The sequence below is a fragment of the Neovison vison genome, chromosome 8, assembly GCF_020171115.1.
Source record: "Neovison vison isolate M4711 chromosome 8, ASM_NN_V1, whole genome shotgun sequence".
NCBI classification, from domain to species: domain Eukaryota; kingdom Metazoa; phylum Chordata; class Mammalia; order Carnivora; family Mustelidae; genus Neogale; species Neogale vison.
In genome coordinates this window covers 29,590,195-29,609,295 of record NC_058098.1, presented here as the reverse complement: position 1 = coordinate 29,609,295, position 19,101 = coordinate 29,590,195, and the positions used below count along the sequence as shown (strand labels likewise).

The window sequence follows — 19,101 nt, the reverse complement described above, 5'->3', positions numbered from 1 at the left end:
GTCCCGCATCGGGCTCTCTGCTCAGCAGGGAGCCTGCTTCTCCCTCTCTCTCTCTGCCTGCCTCTCTGCCTACTTGTGATCTCTGTCAAATAATAAATAATATTTGACAGAGATCACTTTGACAAATAATAATATTTGACAGAGATCACTTTGACAAATAATAATATTTGACAGAGATCACTTTGACCAATAATAATATTTGACAGAGATCACTTTGACAAATAATAATATTTGACAGAGATCACTTTGACAGAGATCACAAGTAGGCAGAGAGGCAGGCAGAGAGAGAGGGAGAAGCAGGCTCCCCGCTGAGCAGAGAGCCCGATGCGGGACTCGATCCCAGGACCCCGGGATCATGACCTAAGCCGAAGGCAGAGGCCTTAACCCACTGAGCCACCCAGGTGCCCCACATATGGCCTTGCTTTTAAGCTTTGTTAGCTAGGAGACAGAACAGCATTTAATTTCGGGTGAATTTTACCCCACTTCTGAGGCAGAATCCTTCTGAATATTCTATCTAACATCCCTGTGAAGTGTGAGGTTTTCTACTCTGGCCGATGGGAATAGGCAGAAAGTCTTATTCAAGGTATGGTCTGATATTCATTGTCTTACATAGGAATATCCAGTTTTTCCAGTACCATTTGTTGAAAAGGCTCTCCTCTTTCTTTGATCTGTCTGTGCACCTTTGTTGAATATCAGTTGACTGTATATTTACTATTTCCTACAGGCCTCCATGAATGGTTGGCACTCAGGCAGTTCCTTCATTGTCCCTGTAGTGATTTACAGATTGCAGAGTGGTTTTTTTCCATTGGGCAGAAATTGTTCAGCAGTGAGAAACAGGGGCACTGGTCCCTTGACACCTAGGGCAGTGGACACATCCTGAGAAAAGAACTTTGGTAACCAAAATAAGTCCTGCCTTTTCAGGATGGAAAGGCCTACGCAGCAGTCATCTGCTATCTGCTGACTTCATTCTAAACCCTCTTGTGTTTTCCCTGGTGTCCACAGGAAGCTAGTTGGGGACTCTTGAGAAGAAAAGGTCCTCTGCAGCACTGCATATGAAAGAATTATGCAGGGTGCCTGGGTGGCTCAGTGGGTTAAGCCGCTGCCTTCGGCTCGGGTCATGATCTCAGAGTCCTGGGATCGAGTCCCGCATCGGGCTCTCTGCTCAGCAGGGAGCCTGCTTCCCTCTCTCTCTCTCTGCCTGCCTCTCCGCCTACTTGTGATTTCTCTCTGTCAAATAAATAAATAAAATCTTTAAAAAAAAAAAAAAAAGAATTATGCAGCTGCATATTACCTAGAGACTCAGGAACGGATGTTGAGAGTAGTAAGCAAGTCACAGAAGGACACATGTACTAAGATTATATTTATATGAAAACAAAACAGATGAAACCAAATAATATATGGTTTATAGATACATTGAAGTATGATAAAACTACAGAATTTTACTATACAGAATTTAGGATGTTGGTTTCCTCTGGGTAGAAGAAAGATGGCCACTGAGGAAGGGCATTTGGGAGGCTAATGGTACTAGTAATGCTTGCTTTTTTAGCTGAGTGGCGAGTGTACAGGCACCGAAATTGTGTTGTTATTTTTTCTCTTTAAACAATATGTGTACATTTCACACACTGTCACATAGAATGAAAATTATCCAACCATTGCACCTTTTTTTAAATTAACGTATAATGTATTATTAGCCCCAGGGGTACAGGTCTGTGAATTGCCAGTTTACATACTTCATAGCACTCACCATAGCACATATTCCCCCCAATGGCCATAACCCCACCATCCTGTACCTACCCCTCCCCAGCAACCCTCAGTTTGTTTTGTGAGATTGAGTCTCTTATCAGCCATTGCATCTTATCTCCCCAGCAGAGATAAATAAATATTACTTCTTCATACAGGCTGGACCATTGGAGGAGTTTTCTTTGTGTAGCCAGGTGTCTGAAGGAAGGAAAGCCAAATTCTTCATTGACATTTGGTGTCTTGGTTTGCCCTGAGGGCTCATCCTTCTTTTGGACTCCTGGTGATGCAGAGGTCAATCAAAGACAGAACCATCCCTTGGTCCCCTGCTGCTTGAGTAGTCAGGGAGAACTTCCTCTTACCTTAGGTTTTTGGACTCACAGAATGGAGAAGGAATGACAGTGGCCTTTCAGTAAGGACACCAAGGATAAGACAGGGGGCCAAACCCCATGTCAGGCTCCCTGCTCAATGGGGAGTCAGCTTCTCCACTGTGGTCTCTCTCACTCACTTTCTCTCTCTCAGATAAATAAATAAAATCTTAAAAAAAAAAAAAAAAAGACAAGGAGATCTCCTCAGGAGTTGGTTACCGTGGTCACTGTGGGTAGAGTGCTTTGGGTTTATCCCAAAGCATATCCCTTCAGACCGAAGTCTGACAGTTATGAATCCAGAGCAGATACTGGAAGTGTCATCACTTCAAGTGGATTAGGATCTGAGAGACCAGATAACAGGCATTGGACCACCCATTGAGTCACTTCAGTTATTTCATATGTGCTCTGAGGATAATGAAAGTTACTGCTTCCAGAGCCAGGGTGAGGGGTAGCTGTGACCCAAGGTAGCTGTTCTGTGCCAGTACTAAAATTAGCTTCCATTTACTGAGTTCCTGCCCTAGGCCAGGCCCCATAATGAGTGCTTGTCCAGCAGTGCCTTGTGAATTTCTGTCTTCCTCTTTCCCATTTTGTTTCGAGGCTTCAGAGTATAGAGAGAGGAAATGGTAGAGATAATCTCTCTCATCTGTGCTCTTTTTCTGGAATCGTTGGAAGGATGTTGTCCAGGAAGCCTTTGAGTGCTACTAGACTTGCTTCTGAGAAGCTTCATGTTAGAGCTACACAGGTGGAGGGTGAGCCCAGACCTGGAGAGGTACAGAGAGTAAGCAGTAGGAGAGCAATTCTTACCTCCTAGTACCTGTTGATCCCTGTTTTTTCTGTAAACAGTAGATAGAGTTATCTTGTGGCCCGAATTGATGAAGTCGTAGTATGAGGAGAGTGCTGAAAATCTTGGCTGGGCCCCGGGGGAGCTGGAGGAGGAGCTAAAACAGCCCCACACTGTGGGCCTCATAAGGCTAAGAAGCAGAGAGCACAAGTCGTCAGATGAGCCATTTGGAGAGGGTAGAGGGGAGGAAGCCGGGTGAGAATCGAAGGATGCCAGATGCCACAATGCCTTGGTCCCCTACAGACTTCTAATCTGTACCCTGCTCCGCTGAAGTAGTAGTTCTGTGACTTTGGGAGAAACCTGTCTGAGGTGTGTCTCCCCATCAGCCCTGTAAGAAGATAGCCTCTTTAGATTGTTAGGAAGGCAGAAAACTGTAAGGTATATGACGTGCTTGGTGCAGTTGGTGTTAACTAGTAAACACTGAGAAGAATCTGTTCCTGTCCCTTTCCCTGACAAAACAGAGATTAAAGAATGTCCTGTTCCAGAAGATCTGCCCTGGATGTGGGCAGATCTGAGCAGTTTCTGAGCAATCGGGGAAAACTAGGGGACTGAGGCTTCAAAGGCTCAGTGACGTCAGAGGATGAGATCAGGGAGTGAGATGACTAAAAGACTGATGGGATGCTGTAGTCCAAGAGTAGGTTCTGGAGCTGAAGATTTCAGAGATGTTCTGGGTGCTGTTTTACTGCTGTGGCATTGGGATTGAGGAGTAGTGAGGCCAGAATGGGGCGTGGGCCATTCCCCGATCTCTCAGAAGAGACGGACCTTCTTGGCTACGGAAGAAAAGACTGAGCACATTCAGAAGCTGTTTAAAGTGTTGTGGCATGACTGGGAGGGCATTTAGGTGAACAGTGAAGAGAAGAAATAGCTGTGTCTCTGAGGGAGTGAAAGTATTGTGCCAGCATGGAAGGTAATAGTCTGGGAACAGCCATGAGGAACCTTGGCTTTGATGCAGGATGAGGCTGGGTCATGGGTTGCCTCTACTCAAGAGGGCCATAGGGCAAGGCTATGTGCAAAGGAGGTCATACTGTACTTGTTAGAGGCTGTGAGGCTTACACTTGATGCCTTGGAGTGGGCTGCTGCTGCCCCAGGTGCTGTGGTTAGCATTGTTTCCCTCTGACTGGTCATCTAGTTCTTCTGTTGATAGTGAGGCTCCAGACTTCATCTTGTGCCTAAAAACTGCCTCCATCTCCCCCACTTCTTCCCATGCCCCATTAACATGCACACAGAAGCATACCTACTCACTAGGCCTCTCTGCTTTCTGAAATCCCACCTCCTCAGGAAGACTTCAGCTTGAAGTCCTCGAAGTTCCTCACCTTGGCCTTTGCTTTTCTTGTCCTTACAATCTCCAGAGCTTTGGGGCTACCTTCCTAGAGCTACAGCTCGAGGAATCAGTCCCTCTTCTTTGTCTTCTGTCCTCTGCTTTAGCAGTTAGATATTGATGACAGTATTCCCAAGCTTGTGCCTTGAACTCCAGAAGTAATTTCTTTCTTCTACAGATATGAAAACAAAGAAAGAAAGACTGTTAGAAGAAAAGAAAGCACACAGCTTGGACCAACTCCAGAGATCAGGAGTCTTATGGGTACTCTGGGTGCTTCATTTAAGTCTCCAAAGCAAGCCCAGTCTTAACACTTGTCATTTTAGCTGCCTGTTCTTCTTTGGTCTGTCCCCTAGGGCCCATAATGAGCTATTCTGTATGACCTTGGCCACCTAGAAACAGCAGCTTTCTTTGGACCTGAATCCTTGAACTGAGAAAGCCACATCCATTGTCCACATCCTACCCATCTTTTTTGTTTTTTTTAAAGATTTTATTTACTTCTTTGATAGAGAGATACACAGCACAAGTAGGCAGAGCAGTAGGCAGAGGGAGAGGGAGCAGCTCTAGAGTAGCAGGCCTCTACTGCCTGTAGTATCCCCAGTTAACTAATTCAGATGTTCTTTTGCTGGGCACAGGGACCTTTAGGTCCCTTCACCAGTCCTTTAACTGAGACCCTGGTGCTCTTTGCTGGATTTTAAGTGAGTGATGTGGTCTCTTTAGAGCCAAATCAGCTTCGGCCAAAATAGGAGAAAGGAGAGTCTGTAAACTCAGTGGTGGAGCAGACATACCCAGAGTCTTTTTCAGTGTGTTTCCCTGCAAGACGCCCACAAGTGAATGTGAATTTTGCCTCTCTCCCAGCAGCTGATAACTTAGTCACTTGTTTTTTCTAATTTTATGGAAAGTCTGTGATGCCTCATTTCTCTCTGAAGCTCCAGGAGTGTGCATTGGCTTCCCCAGAACATAGGACTCAGGATAAAAATTGTGTAACTAAAGCATTACAGATACTAGTCTCTAGTTACCAGTGTGGTGTGCCCTGATACATGCAAGGATGTTGGGATCTGGCCCCCAGGATCCAGCCCTCCAGCTCTGACCAGCTCTTTTTTCCTTCCAGGGAAGGTGCACTTCTTCTCTAGGGGTCTTCTGTTTTCTCACCGTCATCATGGGAGTATCGTCCTTTCCAAGGATCACATGAATTCCATTTCATTCTATGATGGGGTAGGTGTTTTATTAGTCCATGGCTTTGATGTTCAGAAGGATACTCAACACTTCTGAGACGAAAACCAAATAACTCCCTCTCCCTGCTCCACCACCATGGGTCAGGATGTCAGGAACCAGCATTGCCCTTGAGGCAGGCAGGCAGGGAGTTCAGGGAGAGGCCTGTCCATTTGTTAATCTCACTGCGCCATAAAGGGCTTAGCTGGAAAAGAGTCTGGGGCAGGAGGGCCAACAGCCACCCATGCCCACTTAACTTATCCCAAAGAGAACCAGAAAGTAGGCTGAAGAAGGCCTTAAATGGCCCTCTCCTGCCCAGGAACACAAAGGCTCACTCACTTAAGAACTGGAAAGAAGCTGTTTTTGAGTTGATGGGGCTCAACTCACCCATTAGCATGAGAAAGAATTTTAAGTGATCCAGAGAGAAGAGAAATGGCTCACTTTCCCCATGAGGGCTCAGCCCTACTCCTGGACAAACTCTGACTTCCCCTCTACCGTTGTGAAAGTTCTACTCCCAGAGCCACCCTTTAACTTCACCAGTTTGTTTAACATTTTCCCCTCCCCTTGCAAGGAAGAAGGCAAATATGAGTTCTCCCTAGGCTGTTCTCCTCCAGGCCAAGGTACAGCTCTTCCGCTCAGTATGACACCAGGGTGGAGTGCAGGCCCTCTATTGTTTTTGATTTCAGCCTCAAAACCAGCCTGTTTGGGAGTCAAGACAGACTAGGTGAGGTGGTATGGTCAGATGGCTCAGAAAATAATTTCTGTGAACAATTCAGAGAAAATTATATCTTTCTTCCACATAGAATTTGTTGTCTTAAAGGGTGTTCAAAAGTGCAAGCAGGCCAACAAGATTGAATGGATGGCATTATTAGATGAAAACTTTGATGAGAGAAGAAAAGGTGAATCATTCAAGTGCTGGGACAATAAGTTAGCTAACTTGGAGCAGGGCAGAATGGATTCTTACCTCATATCAAAAATCAAAATAAACTTCTGATAGACTAAATATTTTTAAATTTCACTAGAAGAAAGAAGAGTATAAAAATGAATAAGTATTAAAACTTCCAGGGACAGGAAGACTTCGTGAGCTTAGTAATGACACAAGAAATTCCAAAGGAAAAGTCTGTCAGATTTGACCACTTAAGGATTTTAAATATTTTTGCTAATAATTTAATTTATTGACATATACTTTAAATACAATGTAAGTACAATTAACTAACCATTTAAAGTTTTGACAGATGTATACCAATGTATATACTCATGAAACCACTGTCACAATTAAGGTACAGACAGCTTTCATCACCCTTGAAGTTTTCTAATGCCCTTTTGCAGTTCCTCTTTCCCTCCACTTCTGGCTTCCTGTCACTGTAAATCAATATGCAGTTCTAAAATGTTATATAAATGGGGTTGCCTGGGGTGGCTCAGTCTGTTAAGCATCTGATTCTTGATTTTGGGTCAGCTTATAATCTTAGGGTCCTGGGATGAAGTCCCTTATTAGGCTCCATAGTCAGCGGGGAGTCTGCTTACAGATTTTTCTCTCTCTCCCTGTCTGCCCCTCCCCCTGCTTGGGAGCATACTCTCTCTCAGATAAATAAATAAATCTTTAAATAAAATAAAATGTTGCATAAATGGATATCATACCTTCTGTATCCTTCTAAGTTTGACATTTTTCACTCAGTATAATGATTTTTATTTTTTAAATTTTTTATTTTTTTATTATTATTTTTTAAAAATATTTTATTTATTTATTTGTCAGAGAGAGAGAGAGAAAGAGCGAGCACAAGCAGGCAGAGGTAGAGAGAGAAGCAGGCTCCCCACTGAGCAACGAGCCCCGTGTGGGACTCCATCCCAGGACACTGGGATCATGACCTGAGCCCAAGGCAGTGGCTCAACCGACTGAGCCACCCAGGCGTCCCAGTTTTTTATTTTTTTAAAGATTTTATTTTCATTTTCTTTGACAAAGAGGGAGCACAAGTAGGCAGAGAGGCAGGCAGAGGGAGAGGGAGAAGCAGGCTCTCCTCTGAGCAGGGAGCCAGATGTGGGGCTTGATCCCAGGACCCTGGGATCATTACCCGAGCTGAAGGCAGCCGCTTAACTGACTGAGCCCCCCAGGTGCCCCAGTATAATGGTTTTTAGATTCATCCATGAATAGTATTCCTTGTTTGGGTATAGCATAAAATTTATCAGACTAATTTATAATTTGAAGCTCTAAAAATTAAAGAAGTTCTAGATAAATGAAACGATACTCTATGTTCATGGATAGGAAGACTTAACATTGTTAAGACCACAATTTTACCAAAGCAGTCTACAGATTCAGTGCAATTCCTATAAAAATTCAATGGCATTTTTTACAGAAATAGAAACCCATCCTGAAATTCATATGGAATCTCAGGGTATCCCCAAGTAGCCAAAATAATCTTAAAAAAAGAACAGAGGTGGAGAACTCACACTTCCTGATTTCAAAACTTACTACAAAGCTATAGTAATTAAGCAACAGGGTGGTATTGGCATAGAGTCAGATAAATAGACCAAAGAAATAAAGTAGCTCAGAAATAAACTTTCACATATGTAGCTAAATGATTTTTAACAGGGTGCCAAGACCATTCAAAGGTATCTTCAACAAATGGTGCTGGGAAAATTAGACATCCACATGCAAAGAATGAAGTTAGATCCTGACTTTATGCTGTATACAAAAAAATTAAGTCTAAGAACCAACACTGTTAAACACTTAGAAGAAAACGTAGGAGCCATTTGCAGTGATGTGGATGGAACTAGAGGGTATGAAACTAAACGAAATAAGTCAGAGAAAGACAATTACATGATCTTACTGATATGTGGTATTTAAAAAAACGAAGTGGAGGCTCATATAGCGGAAGAAAGGAAAAAATGAAACAAGGCAAAATCATAGAGGGAGACAAACCATAAGAGACTCTTAATCTCAGGAAACAAACTGAGGGTTGCTAGAGGGGATGAGGTGGCTGGGTGCTGGACACTGGGTAGGGTATGTGTTGTGGTGAGTGCTGTGTATTGTGTAAGACTGATGAATCATAGTCCTGTACCCCTGAAACAATATATTATATGTTAATAATAATTTAAAACATAGAAGTAAAATCCTCGTGACCTTGGATAGGCAGTGATTTCTTGGATTATGACACCGACAACACAGACAACAAAAGAAATATATAAATTAGGACTTCATCAAAATTGAAAACTTCTGTGCATCAAAATATAGTATCAAGAAAGTGAAAAAAAAAAAAAAAAAGAAAGAAAGTGAAAACAACCCACAAAATGGGAGAAAATATTTACAAACCATGGTTAGCCTAGCTGGCTCGGTTTAGGATGTTATGACTCTTAATTCAGGGGTCATGAGTTCAAGCCCCACATTGGGTATAGAGATAACTTTTTTAAAGAATTGCATATCAGGGTGCCTGGGTGGTGAATCATTCGGGCATCTGACTCTTGATTTCAGCTAAGGTTTTGATCTCAGGGTTCTGAAATCGAGCCCCACATTGGTCTCTGTGCTTTGTGGGGAGTTGGCTTGAGATTCCATCTCCCTCTCCCACTCCTCCCCCCAAATAAATAATTAAACTTTTTAAAAAAATCATATATATATATTTTTTAAGATTTTATTTATTTATTTGACAGATCACAAGTAGGCAGAGAGGGAGGCAGAGAGAGGAAGGGAAGCAGGCTCCCCGCTGAGCAGAGAACCCGATGCGGGGCTCGATCCCAGGACCCTGGGACCATGACCTGAGCCGAAAGCAGAGGCTTTAACCCACTGAGCCACCCAGGTGCCCCAAAATCATATATCTGATTAGGGATTGATACTAGAAAGACGTTTGAGATGACATTTTCAATTTAGGGGAAAAGACCCTTATACTTCCTTTATCTCCCTCAACTGGGTATTGGAAAGCACATCTATCATTGGACCCCAGTACACCACATAATGTGAAAACAGTTGCAGGGAAATTTGTCATTTGTGTTCAGACAGTATTGTGAGGGGTAGTGTCATGTAGATGCTTTTCTCACCGATGCTCCATCCTTTTTCTCTTTAGGACTCCACGAGTGTTGTTGCTGCCCTTCTGATAGACTTCAAAAGCTCGTTGCTTCCTTATCTCCCAGTTCATTTCCATGGATCAAGCAATTTTCTGATGATTGCCCTGTTCCCCAAATCAAAGATATACCAAGCATTTTACTCAGAGGTAACACCAATCATTGGTCAGCAAAACAAATACTACTTTTTTTTTTCCTTAGGAACTTAGATGGTAAGGCCACATCTCAGGGCTAACAGCAAGGTGATGAGAGGCCTGGTGGAGGTGGCTGCTTCTAATCCTCTTGGGTCCTGGAGTGGTGCTTTTGCCAGTGAGAGGAGAACCTAAAGGAACTGAACGAAAGGCTTTTTAGCTGCTAAGACAAATCTTCTTTGTCCCGTTAGGTCTAATTAAACTCATTTTTCTTTCAGCTACTTTATTGAATTATCTGACCCTACCTAATGGATCAGAGCTCTACTCTACCTTAGTCTCTCCCTTCCCATGGTTCACAGGCCCTTCCCTTGTGAAGTCCCACCTGGAAGGCTCCATGTTATAGGCACTCGGTACAGATTGCGTGAGGAGGGAGCTTACCAAGAATTATACAACCCACTTAGAGACCAGGCAATAACCAAAGTTAAACACATGGCCAGCCTCTTGACTGGTGACAATGTTCAGAAAGGTGTGATTGCCACAGCCTGTGAAGAAACCCTGTCCCTCTCTCTGGGGAGACTAACCGAACACAGAAGAGAGAAGAGCTGGTCTGGTCGCAGAGCGGCATCTCAGGCTAGTCCATGTCTCCCTCTTACTGCCTGCTGGTCCGCCCGTGCTCTTTGCGTGTCCCCGAGAGAGAACCCTTTAGATTCTCTTCAGCCATCCCTCTGCCTCTAGGCAAGGCTGAATCACTCCTTCTTCTGGTCCTGTCCTCAAGGAAGAACAGGCCCCTGCTGCCAGAACAGTGTTACCTGACGCCTTCTTCCGTGCTTCCTGGCCTCTGAAGGAGCAGAATCCCTGGGAGAGGAACCCAGAAAGAAATTCTAGTTTTGAAAAATACAGAACAAAATTGCTGCAGGCCTCTATTTTTGAAACAAACTTGTTTGTTATGATGGTTTTTCTCTGTACTGTCAGTCTAGATTTTCAACAACCATCAAATCCCCATGTGGATTCCATATCCTGTTGTTGAGTTTAAAGTGTTCTTTGCTCAAATTCTGTTTTGTTTAGGTCTTCTCCCCCTGGCAACAGCAGGCTAACTCAGGGCTGTCTTTAAAAGTGATCCAGGAAGATGGATTATCTGTGGAACAAAAGAGATTGTAAGTGGCTGCCTTCAGCGTTTATGCTTGTTTCCCTAAGCTGTGTGTGTCTGCTGTCTCTGCAGGGCGACTTACATTACGTAACACAGGGGGCTTGGCTGCCGAAAGGGCCAGCACAGTCATTCCAGCGCTGCCACTTACAGGTAGCCAGTGCCCTTGGGGAAAGAGAGGTGAAGAGAGATGAAATCCACAAGAATCAGAAACCCATAATATTACCAAGGGTTTCAGGTGAACCTTCCTCTGTGGGCACACCCGTCCTCACACAGTAATGCCGCATTGTGTTCAAGTCAGTGAGATGCTTGTTTTGGAAGTGTTGACTGTGTCACGGGACTCTGGCTTGAAAGCATCAGAACGAGTTATGTAAAGTATGTGTGCTGTAGGGGGATAGAGTTCTAATCTGTGAACTTTTGATATTCCAGACACTCCAGTGCCCAGAAGCTCTTCAGTGTCCTGGGCCATTCTGTTGGGGAGAAACAGAGTCCTCTAAAGGTCCTCCCAGCCAAACTTCCAGAGCTAGACTGGTGAGCTCCAGTTTGCTGTATGTAAATGTTCAATGTTCTGGCTTTTGAAATGTCAGGAACCTCCATGTTGGTCCTTTCTAAGCTCCTTTTTCTTTGTAGCTTCTTAGGGATCAGTGTATAAGGTGGTAGTGATACCATAAACAATTTTATTCTCTAGAGTGAATCTCTGTAAGTATCTTTTTTAGCAATTAAAGTTTCCTATGTGAAGGAACAGATTTAGGCAAGGCTAGTGATGTAACATAACAGCATTGTCTTTATTTTTCTAGGTTTCTTCAGCATTTCGCCATCAGCAGCATTAGTCGGGAACCTGTGATGAGGACCCATCTCCCTGTCCTGCTGCAACGAGCTGAAATCAACCCCATTCACCAAGTAGAAAATGACAAGGTACAGCAACTTAGCAAGTATGCTGGGAAGTCACAGGAAGATAATCCCAATAGGCTGCCCTTCGATCTTCTGTCAGTTAACGAAAAGAGCTCAAGCAGAGTCCCTTCGTAAGACTCTCCACCTCCTTGGATGCCGATAGTATAATACACATGAAACCTGCTCTGCACAGTGAGAGTGTATAGGCATCTACAGTGACCCCAGCCAAGCCCGGGAGCAGCCATAAAGCCCTGTCCCCTTGCTGTGCCTTCCCTGGCTTCTCTGTGTCTTTCAAATTCTTGCTCAGTGTGCTCTCATGCCATCAGCTCTTTCTGTTTGTGATAAGGACTTACCTGGCAGCCGGTGACACACTGAGCTTCATAAGAGGAAGGGACTTGTTACTTGGGCCGTGCTGGCATTACCAGGGTAAGGTGATACTTTATAAACATCGTCTTCCCAGGAGTAGATTTTAATCCGCTCCCATCTCACATGCCCCTCCTCAGAGTGGGTATAGCTCAGTGGTAGAGCATTTGACTGCACATGCCCCTCCTCTTAATACCTCCCACCATTTCTTCAGAACCAGATGTCTTATTATGCTCAGAGAGGGCATTATTTATATGCAAACCTAGAAGATGCTCAGTTGCAAAAGATAATAAGAGCACCAAGCAATTAGGAGCCTTGATTTTCCCTTAGGCAAGAGTTTAAAAATGAAAATGACTACCTGCTGTATTTTATTAAAAGGGTGCTGTAGGACTGGCCTTAAAGTAAGAAGGTATCTGTCTATGAGCACGTGTGCTGTGATTTGAGAGGCAGGGGCCTGGGTGCTGAGGAATAGGAACCAAGGAGAGGAGGAGGAGGATAATGAAAAAGTTGCATGAAGTACTGCCTGCAGGAGCAGAAAGGGATACAGAATAGGGGCCTGGTCAGAGGAGAGCAAGAACTCCTGGTTCCCAGAAGAGAAGAGGGCTCCCTCTCTCTGCTGATGTGACCGGCTCAAGTGATGAGTGCCACCAAGCTGAGCTTTAGTCTGAGTTATCTGTGACCAGGCCTGTTCCGGTGAGTCTTGTATGTTGTGACAGAAAACACACGCTATGTCATTTAAATCAATAACCATTCAGCGATTACCTGGTTCCTTTCCTCCCCTGCTTACTCCTGCTCTGTCAGGGGCTTTCTTCAAGTTGTTTTGGAATACATACGTGCGGAGGGCCCTGTTTTCATTTGATTGTGTGCTAAGGCTAGGGCAGTCCAGCTCCTCTTCTGGTCAAGACTCAGGAATGCTTCCTACACCCCGTTTGTTTCCTTAGCTCAGTTCATGCAGTTTGGACAGATTGGGCAGCCAGGCGGAAATACCCCATGCCACTCCTCTCCTTCACTGAGCTTACTTACCACACCAGTTTCGCCTGTGACATTTTGTCCGAGACTTCCTTTCTGCCCAGTGTTTTCTGTTGTATTTTAACTGATCTAGTCAAACCTGCTCCATGAAAATTGTTATTAGTAACACCACATTTTATATGGTATTTGCTATGTGCCACAGACTGTTCTAAGCACTTAAATATTAACACTCATATAAATTAACTCAGTTAATCATCACACCCACCCTGCAAGATAGGTTCTGTTATGAGCCCAAGGTCACATAGCTAGATGAGTGCTGGTGCTGAGCTTCAGACCTACAGAACCTGGCTGGCTCCAGAAATCAGTTCCCGTAACCTTTTTTTTTTTTTTTTTTTTTTTAAGATTTTATTTATTCGACAGAGAGAGAGATGACAAGTAGGCAGAGAGAGAGGGAGAAGCAGGCTCCCTGCTGAGCAGAGAGCCTGAGGTGGGGCTTGATCCCAGGACCCTGAGATCATGACCTGAGCTGAAGGCAGAGGCTTAACCCACTGAGCCACCCAGGCACCCCAGTTCTCGTAACCTTTTACACAACACTCTCTCCCAGCTGAATGATGAACTCACGTGACTTTTCTTTCATATAGGTAATTGTCAGCATTGTAACTGGCCTCCCAGGCTGTCATGCTAGCGAGCTCTGTGCTTTTCTGGTCACTCTGCATAAGGAATATGGCAGGTTAGTATAGCTGCTGCCTTTGCTTTGGGGAAAGGGATTCTGTGCCTGGGCCCCCTAGGCACTGGGAAACCTTCAACGTGTATTGGCCTTTGGTGTGATTGGTATCAGCACGGTAACCATCCATCCATTTAACACATTTGTACTGAGCACTTCCTATATGCCAGGCACTGTTCTAAGTGTGGGTGACAAATGAACATCTAGAAAGCGAATGAACTAGAACAACTAGTTCTAGAACAAAAACAAATGAACAACTCGAAATGAGTTAGGAAGTCTCTGCCCTTGTGAAGCTTACATTCTAGTTTGGAAACACGATTAACCAGTTAAGGAAGGTAGTATATTAGCTATGAAAAGTGCTGTGGAGAAAACAAAGTAGAGAAGGGTGTAGAAGAGTGCTAAGTTGGGGGAGGGAGTACAGCTTTAAATTGGGTGCTCAAGGAAGACCTCACTGAGAAGGGGACATTTGAGCAGAGGCCTGAGAAAATGAGGAGTGAACCTTTGGAAATCTTGGGACGAGCAGTGTAGCAGCAGAACCAGCACAGGCAAAGGCCTGGAAGTATGCCTGTTAAGCAGGGCCATTCAGGACCAGGGGAGTTAGAACTTGGGAGCTGGTGGGTGTGATCCAACCCTGACCACCAGGGGACTGCATCAGTTCCAGTACAGCTGGGACATGTCAGCTTAGGGGAAACTGGGGAAATCGTTCATCCATCACATTCTGTGGCCAACAGATTACTAAACAACCCTGGCTAACTGAACAGACAGTTAGTATCTCAAAGTAAGTCATCCCACAGGAGGCCGTAAAGGAATCGAGAAGGTGGAACTTGCCTAGAAGTTTGGGAGTTCAGGGAGATATGGGGGGTTCGATAAGTTTTAGAGACATGATAGGGAAATACTAGGCCTCTTTTAAGTACCAAGTGGCTAGCCAGTTCCTCCCTCATATCCATTGCTTTTGTTGTAGAAATAGTCTGAATTCTTTACCCAGCTCACTTCCTTACAAGAGTACCAGACTGAAACCATTTTATTGGATGGTCCTTCAGGAAATGACTGCATGTTCAGAAGGAATCTTTCTCAACTCCTAAGTCTGACTGATGCTCATATGCTAACCTGACCTTTTTCCTTATGGCAAGGCATTTCCTATCAGAAGTTCCAGTGATGGTGGTTTCAGGACATGGAGCTCCCCACCCAGTGCTCTCCACCTGCGTCTGTGATGCCAGGGTTGCTTTCTCCTCTGCAGGGTTACCAGGCAAAATGTCTGTGGGAGTACTGGTCACACGTGAATCCACAAGCTGAGTCTCTGGGGCCAGACTATCATTTGGCCCCCACACTGAGATTTTGCTTGCCATTTCCAGGTGGATGGTATACCGCCAAATCATGGATAGTTCTGAGTGTTTTCATGCTGCCCACTTCCAAAGATACCTTTCCAGCGTCCTAGAGGCTCAGCAGAACCGCCCTGCCCGCCAGTCAGCCTACACCCGTAAGAAGACCCGACTGTTGGTGGTGTTGCAAGGGTGAGTACTAGAAGTCTTCTGGGAACAGTGGGGTATGGTGTTGACCTTACCATTACTGTTGTTTTTTATGTTGCTAGCCTGGGGCACAGAACGACCTCCACATGTTCATGAGCAGAGTCTGCTCTACCCAGAGAGGCCTTAAACAAGGCCTCTGGTTGCTGTCTAGTGGCCCAGAGTGGCTGCAATTCGCTTATACATAAGTTTTCAGTTTGGTGTCAGAGCGCCTGGGTGGTTCAGTCAGTTAAGCGTGCGACCCTTGATTTCGTTTCAGGGTTTGTGAGATCGAGTCCCGCATCAGGCTCCACGCTGGGCATGGAACGTGCTTGAGATTCTCTCTCTCTCTCCCTCAACCCTCTCCCTCTCTCTAAAACATTAAATTAAATAAAATTAAAAATTAGGTTTGGTTTCAGTATCATGGTATCCCCAAAAGGTAGAGAATTAGGGAAGAGATTTTCTGGGCAAGATTCCTTGATAATTCTTATAACAATATCAATCCCTAAGCCTCTTCCTTTGTCATGTATTTCAGTCCTTCCTCATGTGGAGTTGCAGAGACAGCCCCCACACTCTACAGTCTTGAGCCCCACCATGCCCAGAATGGCTGGTCCAGGAAGGTTTCCTGGGACCCTCAGTGGGGAGCATAAATAGTCCAGCTGGGCAGGGAGCTCCCTGGTGAGGACAGATTTGACAGAGTGAGTACTACTGCTTCAGGGACCCTGGCTACAAGGAGCTTACCTTGACGTGTTCTAAGGCCTTCCAAGGAGGTGACTTGTGTAGGCCCACTACCCTTCAGACCCAGAAGAGATCATGCCAGGTCAGGAAAACACAGACTGTGGTCTTCATGATGGCTGATAATACAGAAGCTTTTTGCAGTTCTCACAAAGTGCTTTTATGCTATGCTGTATTTTCTGTGCTCATAATAATTACTATGTGCAATTGGCTAATTGTTTCCAGTAAAGAGTAGGCCTGGATCCAAAGCCCTATTGAGTCTCCTGGGTAGATGGTGAGAAGTAGAGAAACGCCAGGCAGGTGGTCCTAAGGCCAGAGGTGGGCAGGACTGTGTACCCTACCAGGCCATCTTCCCTCCCCTTCAGGCCTTATTCTCACACCTGCCCTGGGCTTCCCTTCCATCAAACCTTTTGTCCGGCTTGTAGGCCAAGGTCATGGAAGATGCAGAGCAAGAGTCTAGGCTTGAAACCGTGTGTGTGTGTGTGTGTGTGTGTATTTTTTAGTGGGCTCCATGACCAGCACAAAGCAGGGCTTGAACTCACAACCCTGAAATCAAGACCTGGGCTGAAATCAAGTCAGACGCTCAATGGACTAAGCCACCCAGGCACTGCAGAACCACTTGTTTTCTTCTGGTTTTCCATTGCTTCTAATGATGAAAGGAATGGATCAGCCCCTGCCAAAGTTGAGGGTCATCGTGGGTGTGGACCTGAAGTCAAATTCAGCAGGTTGACATTGTATAGTCATTGTATAGCATTGCGATCTTCCGTCACTTTAGAGAGCATCATTGACCCCTTGTCTCTGGCAATACTCATCTGCAAAAGTGTCAGCTGCCCCAGCTGCTCTGGATGGCAGTGAGAGTGTATAGCTAGCCCACTCGTGTGCTCTTACCCAGCATTTGCCTAGTCATAGTCCTGGGATGCTAGGGACCTCAGACTTCCTGAAGGACTCAAGCACTCAGCTGAGTGCTATGGCTCTCACTAAGACACTGCTCTTACAAACAGGGCCCATTCTCTTGTGGCTCGGCAGGGAGCTCTTGGCAGCCTCCTTTTTGCATGACCATCTCCTTTGGGGCTGGACCTTTGAGCCCAGTATTGAGAGGTTGCCAGTAAAGGGAGACTCCAGAGGCTTCTCAAATTGAGAATTGTATTTTCTAAATGTGGCTTTTATCTTAATTTATAGGATTCTTGGGGGAATGTGGTGGGTTTTCTTTTGCCCCTAGAGTGGCCTGGTTCCATTTGGCTTTACTACAGCAGTGGGGCAGTGGTGTTGACCTTTGATAGCCAGTGGAGTTGCTGTTTTTAAAATCAATATATTTTGAAATGTTAAAATTTTAGAAGTAGAGGACAGAGTGAGTGGTGGTTGCTCAGAGTTAGGGATGGGAGTGTGAAGCGGGAGGAAGGTGGGCATGGTTGTAAAAGAGGCAGCACAAGGGATCCTGGTGGTGTTGGAACTATTCAGTGTCTTGACTGTGGTGGTGGATATAGGAACCTACACAGAATTGTGACAGAATTGTCTGGAACTTAGAAACACACACACTAAACTGAGGAAATTTGAATTTTAAAATACTAACTTGAAGGAATTTAAGGGATTGTATTTCTTCATACTCCAGAATACTGTAAAGTCATTCTTTAAAATATTTAAAAACAAAGCCTGTCTCAAAATAAAAATTGAATTAATCTAAAACACTTGCCCAAATTGTAGGCTTAAATTGTGAACATAAAACAGGCCAAAAGACACTTGAATAGGGTATCTGTTGTTTAGGAAGAAAGAAAGTTAAAGTCCTGCTGGGGTTTTGTTTTGTTTTTTGTTTTGCTTTTATTTGTAATAAAGAGAGAACTAGGGGTACCTGGGTGGCTCAGTGGGTTAAAGCCTCTGCCTTTGGCTTGGGTCATGATCCCAGAGTCCTGGGATCAAGCCCCACATCGGGCTCTCTGCTCTGCAGGGAGCCTGCTTCCTCCTCTCTCTCTGCTGCCTCTCTGCCTACTTGTGATCTCTATCTGTCAAACAAATAAATAAATAAAATCTTTAAAAAAAAAAGAGAGAGAGAGAACTGACAAGAAAGAGGGAAACATGAAAAGCCAGGTTTTTGTTTTTTGGGTTTTTTTTTTTTTTTTTTTTTTGCCTTCATCATGCATTTGAGGCAGTTTAGCCAAAGTGGTCAAGTCGAAGCTCTGGTAGCTGGAGCAGTGCGCTTCCTCTATAGTAAGGGCTGCTTCCCCTCCGTTTGGAGGCCCTGGCCAGGATGATTACCAGGCAAGGGCTGAGGAGGGAGGGAGGGTCCAGCAGCCTCCCCGTCCCAGCAAGCACAGCGAGTGACACCAAGAACCTCTTCTCTTGCCACAGCAGTTCCCGGTTGTGGTGCCCAGATGCATCACTTAGATACAGTGGTGTCACCAAGGACTTTGGGGCCTATTTTCATTCCAACCTTTTTCTGTTGCATGGAATGCTCTGAAAACCTGGGAATTCCCTAGCCACTGTCTCTAAAGGATAACCCGTGTTATTGAAATCACCAAAATCTATAGGATTGGTAAATCTTTCAGTTCTCTTCTGCCCTGAGAAATGAGTCTTTGGGCTCATACCAAACATGGAAAATAAAAAGCTTCCAAAATTTATTTACTTATTTATTTTAAGATTTTATTCATTTATTTGACAGACAGAGATCACAAGTAGGTAGAGAGGCAGACAGAGAGAGAGAAGGAAGCAGGCCCCCAGCTGAGCAGAGAGCCCGATTCGGGGCTCGATCCCAGGACCCTGGGATCATGACCTGAGCCGAAGGCAGAGGCTTTAACCCACTGAGCCACCCAGGGGCCCCCCAGAATTTATTTTTAGAAGAGGGAGAAAACTAATACTTAGGAGCAAGGCTGGGGGACTTACCCAGAAGAGTTAAATCTGGTAAATGTGACCACAAAGAGATTGGGGCAGTATCTAAGCTTCAGTCAGTCCTGCTTTCAGGTGTGCGTAAGATCCAGCAGTGTGGGGGACTCTTCTGCATCCATGCCTAACCAGACATTGCACAACCAGGAGAAAGAATCCTATGTGCCAATACACACACATGCCCAGGCAGGAGGAGAAACCAGGAGGAGAGGGCTCACTCTAACAGCTCTTTGGCTGTCAGGCCC

The 19,101-nt window shown here is 44.9% G+C and overlaps 1 protein-coding gene across 2 annotated transcripts in view; it reads left to right on the top strand.

The window, feature by feature from the left end:
* Window positions 1-19,101, top strand: part of DNAAF9 (dynein axonemal assembly factor 9) — a 128,321-nt gene that overhangs the window by 73,481 nt on the left and 35,739 nt on the right. For both annotated transcript variants that reach the window (XM_044263363.1, XM_044263362.1), the window contains exons 21-27: window positions 5,373-5,476; window positions 9,526-9,672; window positions 10,720-10,808; window positions 11,228-11,329; window positions 11,596-11,713; window positions 13,663-13,751; window positions 15,098-15,256. In XM_044263363.1, the coding sequence (XP_044119298.1) occupies window positions 5,373-5,476; window positions 9,526-9,672; window positions 10,720-10,808; window positions 11,228-11,329; window positions 11,596-11,713; window positions 13,663-13,751; window positions 15,098-15,256 (808 nt within the window). The remainder of the gene's footprint in view (window positions 1-5,372; window positions 5,477-9,525; window positions 9,673-10,719; window positions 10,809-11,227; window positions 11,330-11,595; window positions 11,714-13,662; window positions 13,752-15,097; window positions 15,257-19,101) is intronic.